Here is a 22,475-nt window from a genome sequence, read left to right as displayed (position 1 = left end):
ATAAAACTAGAATATTAAACGTAACCATCACACCGATGGCATCAACTTATGTCATTCTTTTGGAAGAATAAGTACATTATGAAAGGATTAGACAAGATAAAATGGTTCCATTCTTGTCACTCCTCCATATAAGATACCGTGCCTAACTTAACGGGTTTAACAGAATCTACTATTTTCAACAAACAACTATTATGCTTAATTCCAAACAAGTTGGAGAACCTAGTATGTTTAACACGGGACATACTTACATAGTTACATATGTAAAAAAATTACTAAAATTTCAATAAATATTAAATTATGAACCCTCAAAAGCACGACAAATTCCAATAATAAGAACTTAAAAGTACCTTAACAAAAAATTATTTTTTGAATTAATCTCTGCTGTACAAAGATTTTTTGACATTTAAGATAAAAAGATGTGACCAAGTAATTTCACGTGAAACAACATTTAGGCTACGAACTGGAAAAGTTCAGGTTTTCATGCAATTTGGTTTATACTAGATTTTGCCATCACTCTTGCGCTAAAATTACCAAATAACAAGAAAATAATCACCATCACGACACGATCATATAAACCAAAGTCCCAATAATCTTAATTAGTCGTGCTAAAAGTGCTACATTTCGAGTAATACAAGCTGAAGTGACACTTTCCAGTCAAAGGGACATTGGTCCACAACTCCAGGCCACAAGGTCTTAGAAAAGAATAAAAAGGAAAGCTTCGAAAATTAGTACCAAATACAACGGCATGTTACAACTCTTTCAGCTCCTTCTCAAATTGAAGCAATTTTTCGCGAAGAGGTTGCAGAAATTGTTTCATATCCTGTTTTACTCGCTGCTTGTCTTGTTGTCCAAGATCCTGGTCTTCACTAAGACTCACTTCAATCTGCAAAATAAATAACACCAGTTGATACACTAGAACAACTTTCTTTCACATTCTTTTTCCCTATGTTGTCTGGGAAGCCCAAAGAGGTCCCATGTTTGGGGAGAAAGGTCATCAAATCTTCTAAATGCAAGAAAAACACACCAAGAAAATTTTCCTTTTTGGAAAAAAACGCAAGCACCAGCTACATTATTATCTCTTACGTTTACTGCATCAAGCAAGGCTACAACAACTTTTTTTTTTTTTTTAGAAAAAACTGAAAAAGTATGGATGGTATGAGGTGAGTTAGAGGTACGCTGAAGGAGTTTTGGGTAGAGTTGATTAGACAGAACATGCTACACCTACGGCTTACCGAGGACATGACCCTAGAAAAGAGGATATGGAAGTCGAGATTAGGGTAGAAGGTTAGTAGGTAGTGGAGCATTTTCGAGTTACCCTTAGCAGTATTGTTATTATTACTCTCCTACTATTTTATTTTTTATTTTATTTTACCTGTTGTTCCCTTTGCTTGGCTACTGTATTATTCATTGTTGCTTCTGTTCTTCTCTTCTCCCTTATTTTTAGCATCGCTTATTTACTACTGTATTTCCTTTTCATACTTGATTTTGATGCTTTACTAGGGTCTCCTACTATTAATTTTCTTTTATGGAAGTGCTAAAACAATTCTAGCAAGTACCTGTAAATCATCTAGCTCGCCAAACGAGAACTCTGGTATATCTATATTGCCCCTGATCACCTTCTTCTCATCTCCAACAAGCCATTCCCCTAATACAGTATAACATTATTTGCTTGTTAAATGAAAACAGAAGAACGAGGAAACAGTTTAGAAAGTAAGGGCAGACTTCAAGAAACAGATTTCAAAGAAGAAAAGAAGTACCCTTGACTTTGATCGTCAGCTCATATGTATAGCCAACACGCTTTTTATTTCGAACAGTCACCAAAAATGCCTGTGAAGTCATCCAAACACCATGAGGAAAGATCCATACAATTGCTTTAAGTTCACCTTCTCCTTATCATTGTCTCTTGAAAAAGAAAGAGAGACGAGAAGATGAAAGTACCAAAAAAAAAAAAAATGGAATCAAAAAAAGTTCTTATGTTGTTTCCCTAACATCAACTTCAAATAGCTAGGCTATTTAGGCATAAAAAAATCAAAGCACTCACATCACCAGAACATCGTGTTACTTCGCCTACTTCTGCTCTGCCGCCAGAATACTCCAGTGACCCCACAGATATGAGCAGCTCCTGCCATTCAAGAGAATCAGGCAACATAGACACATACATACGTACAAATCATACACACACACGCACACATATGGTTCTAACTTTCGATCTCAGTAATAAGATTCTTATCATACTAAATATAAGTTGGAACTTTTCAGAATATTTTTCAAAACACAAAGAACTGTAAGATTTTCGAACATGAAAGATTCCTAAAAGAAGTAACTAATACAAGTAATAACGCGAAAATACGACAAGATAGAAAATGAAGGCACATACCCTATATAATTAGGAACAACAGAAGGCCTATAAATTATATTACATAATTGTTCAGCATTACGAGCTTATGGTACTACGTTGAATTAAATAAAAGCAATAAGATTCATTCGGATTTTGATAAAATTGCAAAGCATTATGTTTTCAAGATTTACTAGTAATTTAAGTGGTTTTTTTTTTCTACCAGACATCCAAAAATAAGTCTAATTTCCGCTTTCCTAAGGAAAGTTAGAAACTTGTGATAGTTGTACGGGCAGTGTGTTGAGAACAATCAAACAGATATCTTTAAAAGTTCCAAATTAATCTGATTTCCCCAAAGGGACACAACAATCAGATATCTTAAAAAGTGTTACAGTTTCTAATGTTTCCACAGAAACATCCAATATAAGTTTACTGCAATTGTTTCCTAAGAAAGGCGAGGGTCTCGCATAGTTACAAGGGGAAATAGTATTTCAAGAACTCCTATCAGATCTCATTTTGTCATGTTAAAAAGTAGGAAAAAAAAGGTTTCGGATACATCTGGAAAAATAGAAACCAAGACTAGGAACTTTTAACAAACAGGATCAAGAATCATTACTCTTTCATTTTGACGCAAGAAAAAAGGATTTTTCTTGTGTCGAAGACTAGGAAGACAAATAATCCCTCCTAGAACCGTTTCAAAATTAATATTGGGTAACTTCATATAATTTGTATAGTGTAAATGAACATGCACATATTACTGATAGATTCATGACAGGCAATCCGGCAGCCATGAAATCGACCATCATGACTTCATAAAGTGGTCATTCACAGTGTAATTTCAGAGAACAAGTCAAACAACCGTGAAGAAGCATTAAAAAAGGTGCATAAAGAGTTTGATGGGGGATGAAACTTATATTCGCAGAGCAGATTTTTCTCTTGCAAAAAAAAAAACACAAATGGTTGCGAACAGAGCCAAGACTAGGTGCCACTGGGTTGCTAACGTAAATAGAGCATCCTAAGACTCCCATTGCAATAATACACTTGAAGGAGAAGGAAGAGAGGAGGATGAATGAAAGAGTAATCTAACTTATCGGAATAATATTGAACTATAGAGTAATATGTGTGTGTGTGTGTGGAGAGAGAGAGTGGGGGGAGTGAGTGTGCGTGTGTGAGGGGGGGGAACAAAAAAACAGGTATCTAAGTTGCAAATTAGACTGTTCTTAATACCCCGGACGGTTTTTCAAATACACTTGAGATCTGTGAACCAAATTTTGGGCCCTATATTCACAAAAACTGAAAGCAACCCCGAAAAGTCATTGGACAGCTGATTATTCCAAGCTTCTTTTTGTTTTTGATAAATAAATCAAAATCACTACCTCATCAAAAAAAGCACTAAGCGAGTTTTGGAATAGCTTAGACTATTGATTCCCCATTTTGACACCCCAGCTATGAATTATAAGACTGTTGATTCCCTCTATAAATGGGGTGTCAACTCACTCTTCCTTGAAAGATCATGTCCTCTTTTAAAGGCTTATTGATTTGTAGAGAAGTGCTACGTGACATTATAAAGTGTGATCATAAGGGCTGTAAAGATAACTAGCTTTAGTACCATTTTGACATTTTCTAATTATCCATGTCCTCGAAGGTGACCAACTGGCTCAGGAGTTCAAAAATTTCTAGCTTTTCATTTTTACAGGTCGCACGTGCATCCTCTTGGTTACCCTTTAAGCCATATACCTACATGGCTTAAAAGACTCCCTTACAAGTCACCTTCATGCCCTAAATTCACAGGTTACAATCTGGTTGTTTCTCATTCTAAATGCAAGTTGTTCTTTAAAAGGAATCACAACTCATATCACATTCACCTATTACATGATATCTAAAGATATAGCTAGTCTTTCTAATTTACTGCAAATAATATCATCCATGTTTTGATTGTTATAGGCCTTCAAAAATAATTGAATCTTAGTGCTCATTACCATTCTCAAAAAAAAAAAAAAAAAAATTGAATCTTCATGCTACAATGTTCAACCATTGCACTCCATGTCAAATATGATGATTTTTATTTGAGAATTTCAGACTTTGGCAACAGCAAAAAGGGGAACACTTTACTGAATCTTGCAGCTTATTTTTGAGCATTTTGGAAGAAGGAACCAAACAGATCCTCCGGGCCCATAATTTTCTGCCTATCATAAAGATAGTTTAGTCAAAAACTTATTTTCTACTCTAACGAGCACCTGGTCACAATTTATTGGAACACTTATATAAAAATACCAATCAGATGTTCAAAGCATATATTTCCACCAGATTGTAGAACTGATCGAATGTGATGGCAGAGTTGTACATCTCAAGAAAAGGCAATTTCATGGAAAGTATTTTAAAAAAGATCAATCCAAAATGTGATGAAGAGAAGAGTGTTATGCTCACACCTTAATTCGATCATTCGCCCATTTATTTAGATTTTTCTCCTCCCATGTTCCAGCCTGCAAAAGAAAAAGAAAAATTATCATTTGATACACGACATAACTGGGATCAACCAGCAGACAAACCTTGCAAAACAAATAGTCATGAACGTTTTTCCTTTAGAGTTTAAGTTTTCCTAGTACGTTTTATTTATTTATTATGATCATTTACAGCATAGTACGTGTTTACTCTCTACGCCTAGCAAAGTTCTATAAAATCACCTACTCAAATACAAAGGATCTAGACATACTTTCTTTTTTTTTCTTCTTTTTTTTTTCTTTTTTTAAGACCAGGAAACCAACAGCCACTACCCTTCGTGTGCGCACAGGGTAAACCCCGCTCTTGTGCAATAGCCCGCAAACCACACAAAAGAGATAATCTGCACTAGGCAAGCCTCGTGCTACAAGCTCAACCCAGAAGGCAAATCCCCTTGTTGTTGTAGGCCGGGGGTTTCGAACCTGAGACCTCCTTTATGGAAGCCCCATGCTCAACCAGCTGAGCCACACTTGCGGGTGATCTAGACATACTTTAAACAAAAAAACTACATTGATTTTCTTTATTCTCAACATACCCTCAATCTCAAGGTGGTTAAATAACTTTAGTTTAGAATATTTTGAATTAAGCTAAGTAAGCTGGTTCTTTATCTTTAGTTAGATAGAACCCTCAGGAAAGTACTCACGTGGATAAGTCCCATCGAAAAAGTACCAGAAGAATAGAGCTTTTGGAATAGTACTATTTGAATAGGAATGTCAGGCCACATGAACAGTTCTAAAAAATGAAATTAGGATGAAGATCATAGAAGACCAAAGCAAGTGTGGAGATCATCTGTACTAAAGCTAGACCCATGCTGCTTCAGAGCTTCATCTTCCTTGAATGCTTCATTCTCTTTTGATCCTTTTGAACTAGAAATTCAAGCTTCTAGTCTCAGGGATTTAGAACTCATGGAGGGGACACTATCCGAGCCTGAAGCAGATGATGAAGCGGTTCACGCAGGACACTCGATGGACCCACATATACCCAAACCGATATTCTCAGCACTGTCAGTTTCAAATGAATCTGACTCTGGTATCTCATCTCAGTCCTACAACAGTTTTCTTCCTTTGCCTTGGCATGATCCACAAATTCAAACTGTTGATATCCCTGATGTGGTGGAAACCTCAAAATGGACGAAGTTGACAATGATGAAGGCTTGCAAAGTGTTGGGGGTAAATGTTGCTGGGTTTGAACACGAACTTCTGGGAATTATTCTGAGAATGGAGGAAAAAAGGAAAGTGCAGATTCTTGAGCAAAAAAATAAAACAGGAGAATTAAAGAAAGGGAAAAGCAAAGCAGTTACTGAACTTAAAAGATTGGATTGGGGTCTCCAGGACGGGAGTGGGAAGAAAGAGAGGGGCAGGTCTCACAAGGCTCATTCCAGATGAGAGTTAAAACACTCAGCTGGAATGTGCAGGGTCTCAACAATAAAGACAAGAGAAGCACTTTGAAATCTCTTATTCACAAGTGAGGAGTTGATATTATTTGCCTGCAGGAAACCAAAATAGAGACATGAAATCCATCTCTAATCAGGCAAATTTGGGGAAACAGATGGATCTCTTGGGCAGAAGTCAAAGCAATTGGTACCAAAGGAGGGATATTAATAATGTGGGACAAAAGAGCTTGGAAATGTGTTGATTTTGAAGCAGGAGCCTTTTCTTTATCATGTAGATTCGAAAGTCTTACTGAGGATTTCAAATGGGTTTTTACTAGTGTTTATGGCCCTCATACCAATCCAGAAAGGGAGGATCTTTGGCTCGAGTTAGCATCTATCAGGGGATTGTGGTCTGACCTATGGGTCATAGGAGGGGATTTCAATGTGTGCAGATTTGTGGGGGAAAGATTGAACTGCGTTAGAAGATCAAGGGCGATGCTGGGCTTCTCCAACACTATTCTAGACCTGGATTTGATTGACCCTCCACTTCAGGGAGCACAATTTACCTGGTCAAGAGGGGAGGAGTCTTTCCAAGCCTCTAGAATTGACAGGTTCCTTATCTCAACAGAATGGAGCGAGATGTTCAATACTATCAAACAGTACCCCTTGCCTAGAGTTTTTTCTGATCATAAACCAATTATCCTGGAAAGTGGAGATTGGGAGACCACACCTTCTTATTTCAAATTTGAAAACATATGGCTTCAAGCTGAGGGTTTCATGGACATGATAGAAGGATGGTGGATTTCTTACACTGTATTAGGCACCCCAGACTTTGTGCTAATGCAGAAACTAAGAAATCTCAAGAAAGACATTACTAAATGGAATAGGGAGGTCTATGGAACAATCGAGACTCAAAGGAACAAGGCACTCAAAGAACTTTGGAAGCTGGACCAGTTAGCTGAGCTCAGAGCTCTCTCTACAGAAGAGAAAGGTCAGACATTGAATCTCAAACTTGAACTTCAGCAAATAGCAACCGCTGAAGAGATCTCATGGAGACAAAAATCAAGATGTTTATGGTTGAAAGAGGGGGATAAGAATACAAAGTTTTTCCAAAGAATGGCCAACTCTCATAGAAAGGCAATACCATTGACAGACTCAAAATAGGGAATGAAGTAATTGAAGACAAAGGAAGGATCAAGGATGGTATTCTGGAGTACTATCAACAAATTTACAAAGAAACTGAATCTTGGAGACCCTTAGCTGTCTTTGAAGGTCTGTCAAGTCTCAACACAGTGGATAAAGAGGACCTTGAACTTCCTTTCACCGAAATGGAGATTTTAGAAGCTCTCATGACTTGTGCCCCTGACAAAGCTCCAGGCCCTGATGGTTTCACTATGGCTTTCTTTCAAAAATCATGGAACTTCATCAAAGCAGACCTGCTAGCAGCTTTTAATTTCTTTCATCAGAACTGCCAAATGGTGAGATCATGCAATGCCTCTTTCATTGCTCTTATCCCAAAGAAGAAAGGGGCCGCAGAGCTTAGAGATTATAGGCCTATAAGTCTTATAGGCAGTGTCTACAAATTGCTGGCCAAAATTTTAGCTAAGAGGCTCGGAAAAGTGGTGGATTCCTTAGTTTCTGGACAGCAGAGTGCTTTTCTGAAGAATAGACAGATCACTGATGCATCTATGACTGCCAATGAAGTGCTAGACTGGAAAATTAAAAGTGGTGAGACTGGGATCCTATGCAAATTAGATATTGAGAAAGCTTTTGATCAGCTTAACTGGGCTTATTTAGTCAACATTTTGAAGCAAATGGGTTTCGGGGAAAGGTGGATAAGGTGGATTTATTTCTGTATTTCGACAGTGAAGTTTTCAATTCTGGTGAACAGAAGTCCAGTTGGATTTTTCTCTTCTCAAAAGGGACTCAGGCCGGGGGATCCATTGTCCCCTTTCCTCTTTATCATTGCGATGGAAGGATTATCTCAGCTGTTAGCAAAGGCCAAAGAACTTCAGTGGATTCAAGGGTTCCAAGTGGGCAGAAATCCTTCCACCTCAGTCTCAGTCTCTCATCTACTCTATGCAGATGACACCCTTATATTTTGTGGAGCTGATTGTCAGCAGGTCTCTAATCTCAACACCACCCTCATGATCTTTGAGGCCATCTCTGGACTTCATATCAACATGCTTAAGAGCACTATATATCCAGTGAATGAAGTGACCAACCTAGAAGCTCTTGCTGATATTCTTAGCTGCAAAACAGGCTCCTTTCCCACCACCTATTTGGGACTTCCTTTGGGTGCTAAATTCAAATCATCTAGGATATGGAGTGGGGTCATTGAAAGAATGGAGAAAAGACTAGCCACTTGGAAGATGCAATATCTCTCATTGGGTGGCAGGCTCACCCTCATCAAAAGTGTCCTAGACAGCATTCCCACTTACTTTATGTCACTCTTCCCTATGCCAAGCTCAGTTCTAAAGCAAATTGACAGGCTTAGAAGGAAATTCCTATGGGAAGGTAACAGTGTTACTCATAAATTCTCTTTGGTCAAATGGCAATCAGTTATTCAACCCAAAGGCCAAGGGGGGCTGGGGATTAGAAATCTTAAGTTTCATAACAACAGCCTACTCATGAAGTGGCTTTGGAGATATGGTCAAAATGAGGCAGGGTACTGGAAGGAAATCATCAAAGCTAAATATGGTATTCAAGACCACTGGACTGCAAAGAAAAGCAATGAACCACATGATGTTGGAGTATGGAAACACATCAGTAGTCTCCAAGAGGAATTCTTCCAGGTTGTCTCATTCAAGGCTGGAAATGGGCTCAAGATCAGATTTTGGCAGGACAAATGGCTTGGGGACACTTTAGTAAAAGATTTATTTCCCTCACTATTTCTGATAGCTTCTAACAAAGAAGCAACATTAGCTCAATATAGAGTTAACAACTGTTGGACACCAATTTTAAGGAGAAACTTACAGGATTGGGAAGTTGATGATTTTCTTTCTCTATTAGAAAGTTTGGGACAAAGTACTTTGGTGGCAGATTTTCAGGACAGAATACTCTGGAGCAATTCTAAGGAAAAGATTTTCACTGTGAAGGAATGTTACAACAACTGGTGCTCTCAAAATAGCCTTTTAGAGGTTTGGCCTTGGAAGCTTGTATGGAGAACCAGACAGCCTCTCAGAGTTACTTGCTTCACTTGGACTGCACTGAAGGAAGCATGCCTAACACAAGACAATCTTAGAAGGAGAGGTGTAATAGTTGTTAACATGTGTACCATGTGCAAGCAGACCAATGAAAGTGTCAACCATCTATTTTTGCACTGCCCTGCAGCAGCTAGCCTCTGGTTTTTCTTCTACTCTATGCTTGGTCTACAATGGGTAATGCCCTCCAACATCAAAGATGCATATGCTAGTTGGATACTCTGGAGAGTTGACAAATCCATTAAAAGAATTTGGAGAAGGATCCCAGCAGTAATTTTTTGGACCCTATGGAAGGAGAGAAACAACAGATGCTTTGAAGGAATCTCAACTCCTATTTGCTCTCTAAAGTCTAGGTGTTTAGTTAGTCTTTTTAGTTGGCATTTTTTTTGCCCCTGTAAACAATGTGGGTAACTTTCTAGATTTTATCAGCTCTTTTTCTCTAGTTCAGTAGAGAAAGGATATCTTTAGATTGTTCTACAGGTTTTGCCAAGCTTGCCAGCTTTTCCCATCTGTAACCTTGCATCTTCTTGATGTTTTACTAATGAATTTTATTACTATGACAAAAAAAAAAAAAAAGACCAAACTTGCATTGCCGCAGAGGCAAAATATTTAGATGAAATCTTCACATCTGCGTAAGTCTCAATGTGTAGAGTTACATAGTACATATACTAGTGAAACGATATAGGTAGCTAGTAGAATAGCCCAAGTGTAGGCAAGCAGTGTCAAGCACCATAATTATTACAAGAAAAAGTACCACGTGCACAATACATCTCCCAAAAAAAACCATCCTGACAGTACCCTAAGACTGACTAACGCTATTGTGAGACAAAATTGATTGCAGCCGTCATGACTCATGAGACACCACCTGGCTACTAAGACAAGACTACAAATAGAGACATGTGTATTGCCTGCTTGGACAAATCGTAAACAATCCACAGGCCTACAACTACCGTAGATCCATGAGGCTGGTTGATTTAAGGATATAATGCAGCTTGACCAGATCACTTACAATCCACAGCGAAATTTACAAGGTTATTATGTAGCACAAGTTGGCAAAGATTATGTGCAGACTGGGAGCCAACTGGACAAATATATACTGTTGAAACATGACAAATGTTGCCAAAAATTTCCCGAAAAAGAGTAGTAGCATAACTAAATGCAATTCTAGGTGGGGAAGTTGGTACTTTGCCAACTACTTATCTAGGAATGCCACTGGGAGCAAAATCTAAATCCATAGGAATTTGGGACAGTGTTATTGAAAAATGTGAGAAGAAATTGGCCAGATGGAAGACTCAATACTTATCTTTGGGGGGCAGGTTGACGCTCATTCACTCAGTCTTAGATGCTCTTCCTACATATATGATGTCTTTGTTTCCAATCCCAGCAGGGGTCATTAATAGGCTGGACAGAATCAGGAGAGCATTCCTATGGCAAGGTAACAAAGAAAAGAAAGGTTATCATCTAGTCAAATGGGAAGCTCTTACTTTTGGAAAGAAACATGGAGGTCTGGGAATCAGGAATTTGAAGATTTACAATAAAGCACTGAAGAAGAAATGGTTGTGGAGACTTAACAATGAGAATCAGATTCTATGGGGTAAAGTTATAAATGCAAAATTTGAGAAGGAAGACAAATGGATGACCAAGGAGGTTGATACACCATAGGGGGTTAGTTTATGGAGGTCCATCAGGGCCTTTTGGAGTGAACTGAAAAGCAAAACAAAGATCAAAGTCTTGGATGGTAACAAAACTAGCTTCTGGGAGGACAACTGGCATGAAATAGGGATTCTTAAAGTACACTTCCCCGACATATTCAATCTTGTGCTTCACCAACAGAAGACTATAGCAGAAATGTGGACACCTTAAGGTTGGGATACAACTTTCAGAAGATTATCAATGATTGGGAGATGGACAGGGTAACTGAATTTTACAGCATACTTGCACAATTCAGTGGTGTACAGGCAGGTGAAGATGTATTGAGATGGCAAGGTAACAACAGTGGTGATTTCAAGGTGTATGCAGCATATAGGTTGATGAATCGGTCTAATCAGCAGATTGATAATTGGCCTTGGAAACATATTTGGAGAATATCCCACACAAAGTAGCTTTTTTTGTGTGGCTCTTGGCAAAGGAAGCTATCCTTACCAAGGAAAATTTAATGAAAAGACAGATAACATTGTGCCCCAAATGTTTTTTGTGTGGAGATAAAGCAGAGACAGTTAACCATCTATTTCTACATCTATGGCAAAGAACAGAAGTAGATGGAGAATTGTCCCAGCTTGCATCTGATGAACAATCTAGAAGGAGAGGAATTCAAGATGTTTTGAAAATATAGAGAATAGGGTGCAGAAGATCAAACTGAATTGTCTTTTGCTACTATGTTTTTGGTGTAAAAAGATATTTTCAGATGATACTGCTACCACAATTGATGTGCTAGATTCAATATGAGGTAGATCAGTTTAGCTTTTGAAGTACAATTGTAAATATGGTTTCAGTCCAACCCATGTACTGTGTTGCCCACTTATATATATATATATATATATATACACACACACAATAGTACCAGTTTCACAAAAAAAAAAAAAAAAAAAAAAAAGAGTATTAGCGTAGGACCAGTCATCAAAAAGAGACAAGACCACTAAAACTGTGAAAAGAATAAAAAATGTTGTCAGTAAAGGAGAAAGGAGAAGACTTCTTATGGACTTGCCTGACCTATAACAATGAACAAGAAGGGCTCGTTATAAAAAGAGTTTTAAACTACCTAAAACATGATAAGTAATTATTCTTTAGGCCTAACAAGCAAGAATCTTTGGAACATACTACCATATCTTTACAAAATTATGAAATACTTTCTAATATTCATTTATTCAAATAGGTTGAATCTAAACATATTAACATGATTAAAAGCATTATTTACCCTGTTAATATGGTTCCAGATTTAGAGTTTCTGGCCAGCATCATGTATTGTAACACTGGTACTTTCCCCACCACATATCTAGGACTCCCCTTGGGAGCTAGTCACAGATCAATGGAGATTTGGAATGTGGTCATTGAAAAGTTTGAGAAAAGATTGGCCTCTTGGCAACAACAGTACCTTTCTCTTGGTGGCAGAGTAACACTCATCAATAGTGTCTTGGATAGTATTCATACTTACTTCATGTCTCTGTTCCCAATACCATCAGAGGTTCAATATCAACTTGACAAACTAAGGAGGACTTTTTCATGGGAAGGTAATAGCGAAAATCACAAGTATCATCTAGTCGAGTGGGACAAAGTAACTCTTCCAAAACATCTAGGTGGTCTTGGTATAAAGGATTTAGCATTACACAACAAATGTATGTTAATGAAGTGGCACTGGAGGTTTAACAAAGATGATGTTGGTCTTTGGAAGGAGATTATCCAAGCTAAATATGGTAGCACTAGCCATTGGTGCTCCAACCCAATCTAAACTCCTTCTGGAACTGGTTTATGGAAAGATATCAGGAGATTGTGGGATGAGTTCTTTCTCAACACTTCCTTCCAAGTGGGAAATGGGGCTCATCTTCTATTCTGGAAAGACAAATGGCTTGGCTCTATTACTCTTAAGGATGCTTTTCCCAGGCTGTTCCCTATAACAACTAACCCAGATTTAACAATTGCTCAGAACTGGGAGGACAACTCATGGAATTTGCACCTAAGGAGACACCTAAATGACTGGGAAATAGAGGACATGATAGCATTGATTGGGTGTCTACAGAACAGTCCAGTTCTCACTCAGAGAAATGACAAACTTAAGTGGGGCAGTAACAAGGACGGTTCTTATTCTATCAAAGAAGGCTACCTGCTTCTGACCTCCAACAAGGACCTGATTGATCAATGGCCTTGGAAGCTGATTTGGAAAATCAATTTGCCGCCTAAAGTCTCTTGTTTCTGCTGGGTCGCTCTAAAAAGGGCTTGTTTAACTCTGGACAACCTCATGAAAAGGAAATTTCATCTCGCTAATAGATGTTACATGTGCCATTGCACCTCTGAAACCATTAACCACCTATTCTTACACTGTCCAGTTGCTACAGATGTGTGGAATATGTTCCTCACTATGTTTGGTTTGCAATAGGTTATACCTCACACTATCAGGGAAGTTTTTGTCTGTTGGAGTTCTTGGAAAGTTGGGAAGGCCATTAGAAGAATCTGGTCTATGGTCCCTGCTTGCATTCTGTGGTGCTTATGGTTGGAAAGGAACCAAAGATGTTTTCATGGTATTGTAACTGCCAGCTCAAATCTCAAGGCCAGATGCCTGACTACTCTTTTTAGCTGGATTAATTTTACCCCTGCATATAACCCAGACTCTTTTTTGGATTTTATTAGCTCCTTAGTCTTATGATAGATTCTTGGATTTGTCAGCTCTCTAGACTTATGATAGGTTTTTTGTTATCTTTGTATGAGCTGATATTTCCTCCTCTTTTGTAACTATGCATCCCCTTGATGCCTTTGTGATTATAAAACACTTACATCATTAAAAAAAAAAAAAATGCAGTGACATAGTTACTCCACCCCTAATCCTAAACTGATTTAAATAAAATATGTTATTTGGGTCTGGGACTCTGGGTTGTGGGTCGGCCACGTGGACTGACCCGACTCGTTAAGAAGAGATAAACCTGCAAGAAGTTATGTAACTCCTAAAAACTACCACTACATAATATAAGTGGAGAGAGCGTGCAATTGATCATGCGATCAGTGGTTTTTCCTGACAACTTCTCTTCTCCAAAAACTCCCTTCTTTAATAGAGAAAATCATCTCTCAAATCCTCTCCAATGTAACACAACAACATACCCAGTGTATTCCTACAAGTGGGGTCTGGGAATCTCTAATAGAACACACTGCTAGAAAATGATGAACCTATTGCTCATCAGAGAAAACATGACTAGCACTTTTAAGTTGAGCAATCATATATGACATCCTTAGGTGTTGCTCCACACTGTGATCATGACGTTTTTTGTATGTGTCAAACTTGATTGTCAACTGTCTAAGGCGAGTTACAGTTGGGCCACTATATGCCTCTTTTAAATATGCCCACATGGCATGAGCATTAGGATATTGCTCACACTCATGGACGAGATCATCAACCATTGAACCTACAATAATTCCACGAGCGGTTGAATCTTTCTTTTATTCAAATATAGTAAGTTTCTAGATTTCTCCTGTGTTGGGTAGTGTTACCCTCCTATTGGGGATGTATAACATGGTTTATACCTTCAAGAGCATCTTGCTCTTTCAGTACATAACACATCTTACGATTTCATATATCGTAATTGTCACTATTTAATTTGTCACCCTTAATGACGTCAGCAATGATGTTTTTGAATTTCTTCTCTCCTTTCCTTCGCTCAGCCCTTTGATCCTTTAAAAGATTTTGCAGTGTCCTCGGGACATTATTCCTTAGGACTTCAGGCTCCGAATTTGAATCATTATATAAATGTGTCCTGTGACAACGCACTCTTCTACGTTGTCTCCTAACGCGACTTCGAGAACTCCCACTTGGAATCTTCGAGCTAGTTCCCAGCCAACCATTTCTGAATAGGAACAAGAAAATAACAGAGTACCATTCTATGTGAAAACATATGTCACAATAACTTGTGGAAGAGAATTAAGTCCTAGGGTCAACAGAATACGATTCTATTGTTTTCTTGTTCCGAAGTACTCCAAGTGGGAGTTCTTGAAGTCGAGCAAGGGGACGACCTAGAAGAGCGCGTCGTCGGACATATTTCTATAATGATTTAGATTCCGAGCCTGAAGTCATAAGGAATGATGTCCCGAGGATGATGCAAAATCTATTAAGGGATCAAAGGGCAGAGTGAAAGAACGAGAGAAGAAACTCGAAGAGTTTAAGAATTTTAAATGTCTCCTAATGCTTCAATACCTAAACATGTTCATTTTTTTCCAACTAAAACGAGGTGAATTGGCTAATTATATAGTTATCTCGAATTGGAGAGCTATCGCTATTTTAGTAAATTCTCTCCAAGAACCTTGAGGTGATCATTTAACTGATACTTATCATCAGGTTTGGCTAAGTAAACCCGTTTGGGTATATGTTCGGAACTTGAAGCCAAGTGGGAGAATTATGTCCTTGCAGACATGTAATTTGTTATTGTGAATATTTTTTATGATAAATGAAATCACATTGTTTGTATCTCCTTTTACATATCTTATTTATTATAATTTTTTAATGAATTGAGACTTGAGTTCGTAAAATTAAATTCATTCACATAATTTAACACTCTGAGAATGAATTCGAATGTTGGTTAAACTATTTAGATGTGGATGATAAGTGAAAATATAGTGACAATTCGATCTATACTAAATGTAAAATTAGTATTGTAATTGTTTGCTTGTGTGTGCAAATACTATGCATAAATTGATTAAAGTAAATATTAATGAGTAAAACTTGCTTAATTGTCTCATTTAGGAGACATGGCATCAAAAGGCATCATTGCTGCATTAAACAAGGGTGACAAACTAAATGGTGACAATTACAATATCTGAAAATTGTAAGATGTGGTATTTACTGGAAAAGCATGATGCTCTTGAAAGTATAAACCATATTATGAGTCACTCATAGGAGGGTAACACTTCCCAACACAAGAGATCTAGAAACTTACTATTAATAGAAAAAGAAAGATTTCACTACTCGTGGAATTATGTAGGTTCAATGGTTGATCATCTCATCCATGAATATAAGCAATATCATATTGCTCATGTCATGTAGGCACACTTAAAACAGGCATATGGTGGTACAACTGGGACTCGCCTTAGATAGTTGACAATCAAGTTTGACATATATCCATATCAATATTTGACTCTTGAATTTATGTCCATATCCCGTATGCATGTGATGATGTGCTTTTTGTTGATAAAATATGTCAAACAAGTCGCGAGATTAGTTCTCTCACACGAGCAATCACCTCTTACGTTGAGGAGCATGAAGAGATGAGACTTGATACAATTATGAGGTCACGTTTATTTATTATGAAGGTAGCTCTGCTCTTGATAACTAGTCAAATGTGAATTTCTCTAAGATGAATTTGAGGATTATTGAGTGAGCTTGAATTAGACATTTGGAGGTATCTAGACCAAGATTTGTCCGGTGTTGAATGAGTAAAAGAATGAGACACGCGCGCCAATATAAAGTGAGAACACCTTAGCACGTGTTTTATACCACATGTGCTAAGCGAAAATTGGGTTAATGGAAGAATTGATCCCTACTTCTTCATTGTGTGAGTTCCTGAAAAGTTACAATAACTTTGCCTTAATATACCCTTTGACTGTTTCTTGAAGTTTCAATCAATGTTGCTACTTTAGCATGTCACTATTAGCCATTAGTGATTCAACAATGCAATGCATGTCCAGGAAAGCAGTTGATCTGGAACAGAGAGATTCAAGTAGAAAGGGAAGACAATTAATATAAAGGCGTCAAGTGTAATTGTGGGACAATGTTATACATGAACTCAAGTTCACCCCTTTTGAGGATGAGGATGAGGAATCGGATAACTAACTAGTGGACTAGTGAATGAAGTCTGGGGTATTGCGAGTTATAAGATCCTCAAGTTAGTAGTGAATTCTTTCAGCATGTGATTGAATTCCTATGTATAGCTCTTGTAGAACCTTACAAAGTATAGCTCTTTGATGCTTGAAGGTCGCACGAGCTATTTGTCTATTGTCCGTAAAAATTATGTGTTATTGAATGATACTACTTTGGATCCAGTCCCACCATGTGCGAAGTTAGGGATGGATATTTGGGTCTGGTTGCAGTTCGCCCATGTGGACGGACCGAACCCATATAGGGATAAACCTGCAGGAAGTTAACTAGGGAAGAGAGGAGAGAGCGTGCAATTGATCACGTGATCAATATTTTTTCCTGACAACTTCTCTTCTCCATAAAATCCCTTCTTTAATAGAGAAAATCCATCTCTCAAATCCTCTCTAATAAAACAGACTACTAGAAAAAGAAGACATCTAGTTTGTGATACATAACTCCGTTACCAAGAGAGACGCAGTCGACTTGGAGCAACCTTTCAACACAGGTTCTGTAATTTTTTCGCTGCTCTTAACAGCTACACAATCGATGTCCTGATATTGTCTAATTCTTACAAAATAAAAAAGTATTATTTGTCAATCAAAAAAAAAAGTGATTTTCCTACTAGTCCATTGCCACAAAGCTACATCCAATCTTGATCCAACACATCAAAAACAATACAAAAATGTGATTTTTCTACAAAAATATTGAAAAAACACAGCATCAAACTTGTCTTTTCCACTCTCAATTATCAAAATACCACCGAACAGGCCAAAAAACGAAGTGGGTATGTAAAACCACAGCGTCAAACTTCTCAACTATCAAAATACACAAAAACAGGCTAAAAAACAAAGTGGGTAGTTGTTACATACCCGATTCCAGGCAGACCCAAGATGGGTTTGTGGATTATTAGCTTGATTATTAAGGTCTTGAGAAGTGAGTTTCTTAGGAACAGGTAAAGGTGCAGCATCTTGTGTGGTTCCTCTTACCCAATAGGTATAAGATGACGTAGCTTCATTCTGTTTCTCTGTTGATGATGATGATACTCCTGCCGCAGTAGCTGCACCTCCCTCCATTCCTTCACAAATATTACAACAAAGAAAGATCCAAAGAATGCAAAAGGAATGGAATTAGATTTGCAGCAAAAAGAAGCAATTAAGAGAGAGGGCAATGGGTCAAAGGTACTCAAGGATATTAAATAATGATTTAGGTTTAGGGTGTTAAGGGGGATGCGTTTGCTGATTCGAGAAGGTTCCAGGAGGACGAAGAGAGAGGACAATAGAGGGGCGCTTACCAGCCTCTTAACTTCCAAAGTTTAAGGAATTAGGAGTAACCCAAAAAAAAAAAAAAAAAGAGGAGTTAGGAGTAACCCATGCTTCTCGTTTTTTTTTTTTTTTTCTTTTCTTTTTTTTGGTTTCATATGTTACTCCACCATAACTTTCGTAACTCATACTTCACTTTCTATTTTAGGAGTTCAATAAAAAACACTATTTCATTATGTAATATTCCCTCCGTTTCAATTTATATGAACCTATTTAAATTTATATAAACTCATTTGATTGGACACGACATTTGAAAAATAGGGAAGACTTTTGAAACTTGTGATTCAAAATAAGCCTTAAAAGTTTGTGTGGCTATAAATCATTTATAAAGTGAATTTATTTCCAAATTAGAAAAAAGGTCATTCATTTTGGCACGGATTAAAAAGAAAATAGGTTCAAACAAATTGAAACAGAGGGAGTAGCAAATTATAGATAATTGCAATCAGTTTAATTAATTTATTTTTAGGAGTTTAATAGTGTTTATTATGATTTTTCGTCCTATACTGTATAGGTTACGATCAATTAAACTAGATTGATAGTGTAGAATTGTAAATTCTTTTTAAAATATCAAGGTGAGCTAGCTTTATATCTTTTTATATTTTTATTTTATTATAAATATAAACGTTTTTTTGTGAATTACAATGTGATTTATTTTTTATTTCATATTTATACTAATATGTGATGGCACAGCATTGTTGCAATCCTCCTCCCTTTGAGCTAGCTTTTAGAATATGAGTTAGGCCCAAAGCCTAATTTGATATGAGAGCTAGGTCCATGATCGATGTGGCCCCTGGACCATGTGAGGAGTGAGGCGAAGATATATCCCGTGGTCCATGATTGTACACGCTCTAGTCCGGACAATATTTGAGCGTGAGGGGGTGATGAAGAGAAATATCCCACATTGGATCGTGACGGGATCTCTGGACTCCATATATGGTTTGGGCAATCCTCCTCCATTTGAACTATCTTTTGGGATTGAGTTAGGACCACAAGTTGATTACTAACTTCATTAAAATGGATAATTAAATTAGGTAAAATTAACAAAATGACTACCTTTTGGTAGTTTCCTATCATTTATAGCTATCTTTTAAAAATTATCATTTGTAGTTATGTTTTTCCAAATTAAGGTATTTTTTCGGATGTATTTGATGCTTATAAATACATAGTAACACAGTAAAAAATAAAACATATCCCTTGATTTAAGGCCATAACGGTGGGATCAATTAATTAGCTATTAATTGGTATTTTTTACCATACCCTTCCACAAAATAAGATTTTAGATTACCTTTCCATAACCATTTTTTATGCCTCCGCCCAATCTTCAACATTCAAACATAAAAAATCAAAAAATCAAAATTTGAAAACATTCAACAGCCAATATATTTGAAGTTTTTAATATTGATTTTGTTCCTCATTTACCCATGTATTTGATAGCATAACCAATGTATTTGAAGTTTCCAATCAAACCCCATGTATTTTATATTAAATCTCATGTATTTGTCTGAATAACAATTTGCATCACCCATGTATTTTAGCGTTAATGTATTTGAAGTTTTCAATATTGATTTCGTTTTGATTTACACATGTATTTGATAGCATAACCAATGTATTTGAAGTTACCAATTAAACCCGATGTATTTTATATTAAATCTCATGTATTTGTGTGAGTAACAATTTGCATCACACATGTATTTGATGGATTAATTTGAACAAAATACACAAATATATAGAAAACTTACAATGTATTTTCGTCACTCATGTATTTAAAACTAGATGAACTGATAGAATTAATTTAAATAAAATACACAAAAATATAGAAAAAGTTACATAAATACACCACCAACCACAACAATTGGTAGCTATATCATAGAACATACACAAATACATATATTTTTCATCTTCTCAAAACCCTAAAAAACCCTAGACCACCAAAAAAACCCTAGCCACAGATCAAATGCAACTCGGTCCAAATTTATGAGCACTGGTCCATAGCCCAAAAGTCTTGGCATTTACAGCTACAACTTGCCCACAATGGGAGATAAGCCCACAGCCATAATGAATGATCATTCTAGTTGGAACATCATGCACATAAAAAGAAAATGAAAAGGTTAATTGCCTTCTTATGTTTAATTTGTCCACAAAGCTTGAAATCATGGAAACCAAAAAAAAATTGAGAGAGGGGCGGCCACCACCCGTGGTGGTGGTGGTTGATAGAAGGAGAGAGAGAATTCTTTAGGGATTTGAGAAATGAAAATTTTGAAATGGGTAGTGAGTGAGAATAGAGAAAATCAAAAGTTTATGAAAAAGGAGAGAAAATGGTAATGTATATTAAGTGATTAATATTGTTACCATTAAAAGGGGATTTGGAATTAGGGGTGCTAAATTTTAGGTGTATTTGTGCACCAATAACTGAAAGTTACTGTGTAGCTATATTAGTTAATTCAAAAAGTATTTAGTTATTATTAGCAATTAAAACAAAAGGTAGTTAATATCACTAATTACTTTTAAGTAGCTATAACACGTAGTTAATACCATTAAATTAACTTGTAAGTTTGGAATGTTGGGCTTTAAAGACACTAAGTGGTGGGCTTTAAAGATGAAATGTGAATTGGAAATGGAGAGAAATGAAATTTGAAATATTACTTTTTCAAGTGATTTTCTCCCACATTAGTGGTGGAAAGTAAAATTTGTGTGCTTACACATCTTCTAGCTCATAAAGAGTTGAGAAGAGAGTCTTCCCTCGCGTCGTCGTCGCTTGGCTCGGCTTCGGATTTGGTCAAACGATTTGATTGATAATCTTTTTTTATCAAATTTATTTTCCATTTTCATTATTTAATTTTCTTGTTCTAGTATTACTTCGCGCAGAATTTAAATATTTAATTTAATTCACGGAATAATTTTTCCAAACGGTCATTTTATGAACTTAAACATTCGCGACCAAACAAATAGTCACCTTCTTACCGAACAGGTACCTAAGCACATGTTAGATGGCTATAAGATTTTCAGAGGCTTCGCCTCATTACACACACTGAAAACATGAAATATTTACTCTATGAAAATCAATTTTCTTCATTCCCTCTTCTGTGCATCAATTTTCAAAGAAAAAAGTAAGTGTCATGTGATTTACTGTAGTTTGTTGAGTTCGCTGAAGTTCTGCAATCTTGATTGCCAATATTGCAAAATAGAGTTTCGTTCTATCTGAGAGGAATTAATCCAAACCTTGAGCAATTATGAGGGGATTAAATTTCTTAAGAAAACACAGTTTTTTATGGGCTCGAATCTAAAACATTTTCTGATTTCAGTACATAATTTGATCACAGTGATAACAAACTATATATTTCTGTTTCATCTTATATTCTGTTTTGGTTGGAGATTAAAATCTTCAGATTTTCTACTCCGTTAATTTATTCTATTTGAAGATATAAAAAACTTCATCGAGTGAATAATTTTTTGCATTCGGTTTGAAGAATATAAAAACTTCACCAATTCATTAATTATGTTTGTGTTGTGCCTATAATGGCAGCGGCAGAAAAACCCGGAAAGTTTTTTGGCATTGACTTTAAGCGCTGAAAACAAAAGATGTTTTTCTACTCAACAACCCTCAGTTTGCAAAGGTTTATCAATGAGGATGTTCCAATCCTGTCAGATGATACTCCGGACAACGAGCGCTTTGTCGTGACAGAGGCATGAAAACATTCTGATTTTCTGTGCAAAAATTATATTCTGAATGGTTTGGAAGATGGTCTATATATTGATAGCGTCTGTAAATCTTCTAAAGAATTATGGAATGCTTTGGACAAGAAATATAAGACCGAAGACGCTGGTTCGAAGGAATTCGTTGCTGCCAAATTTCTGAAATTTAAAATGATTGACAGCAAATCTGCCATGTCGCCGGTCCAGGAATTACAAGTGATTATTCACGATGTCCTTGCGGAAGGTATAATTCGATTCAATATGTTTATTAAAAGTATTGATTATGTTACTAATACTATTTTTATTATTATTGAAGGAATGATAATTAACGAAGCTTTCCAAGTAGCAGCTTTCATTAAAAATTCTTCTTCTTGTTGTTTACTTGAGTCAAATAATTTATGGCATGCACCTTTGGGACATGTTAATTATAAAACCTTGCGAAAAATGATTAACTTGGAAGTATTGCCTAAATTTGAAATGTAAAGTATGTGTTGAATCTAAGTAT

General features: G+C 36.6%; 1 protein-coding gene across 1 annotated transcript; it reads right to left on the bottom strand.

Moving 5' to 3' along the window:
- Positions 1–571: 571 nt before the first annotated feature.
- On the bottom strand, positions 572–18,264 carry LOC132640881 (uncharacterized). Its single transcript, XM_060357679.1, has 6 exons — positions 17,828–18,264; positions 4,765–4,818; positions 2,042–2,122; positions 1,758–1,827; positions 1,557–1,645; positions 572–883 (listed from the first exon to the last, which is right to left on the bottom strand). The coding sequence occupies exons 1-6, from the start codon at positions 18,029–18,031 to the stop codon at positions 749–751; spliced, it is 633 nt and encodes a 210-aa protein (XP_060213662.1). The 5' UTR covers positions 18,032–18,264; the 3' UTR covers positions 572–748.
- Positions 18,265–22,475: the final 4,211 nt, after the last annotated feature.

The sequence above is a fragment of the Lycium barbarum genome, chromosome 5 (genome assembly GCF_019175385.1).
Source record: "Lycium barbarum isolate Lr01 chromosome 5, ASM1917538v2, whole genome shotgun sequence".
Taxonomy (NCBI): Eukaryota; Viridiplantae; Streptophyta; class Magnoliopsida; order Solanales; family Solanaceae; genus Lycium; species Lycium barbarum.
The sequence above is the reverse complement of the archived record's forward strand: the minus strand, read 5'-3'. Positions and strand labels throughout refer to the sequence as shown.

Coding starts and splice junctions, on each gene's coding strand:
- LOC132640881 (XM_060357679.1), bottom strand. CDS start 18,031: ATGGAGGGAGGTGCAGCTACTGCGGCAGGAGTATCATCATCATCAACA. Junction 4,819..17,827: donor TTGGGTCTGCCTGGAATCGG/GTATGTAACAAC, acceptor TTTCTTTTGCAG/GCTGGAACATGGGAGGAGAA. Junction 1,828..2,041: donor TAACACGATGTTCTGGTGAT/GTGAGTGCTTTG, acceptor ATGACTTCACAG/GCATTTTTGGTGACTGTTCG.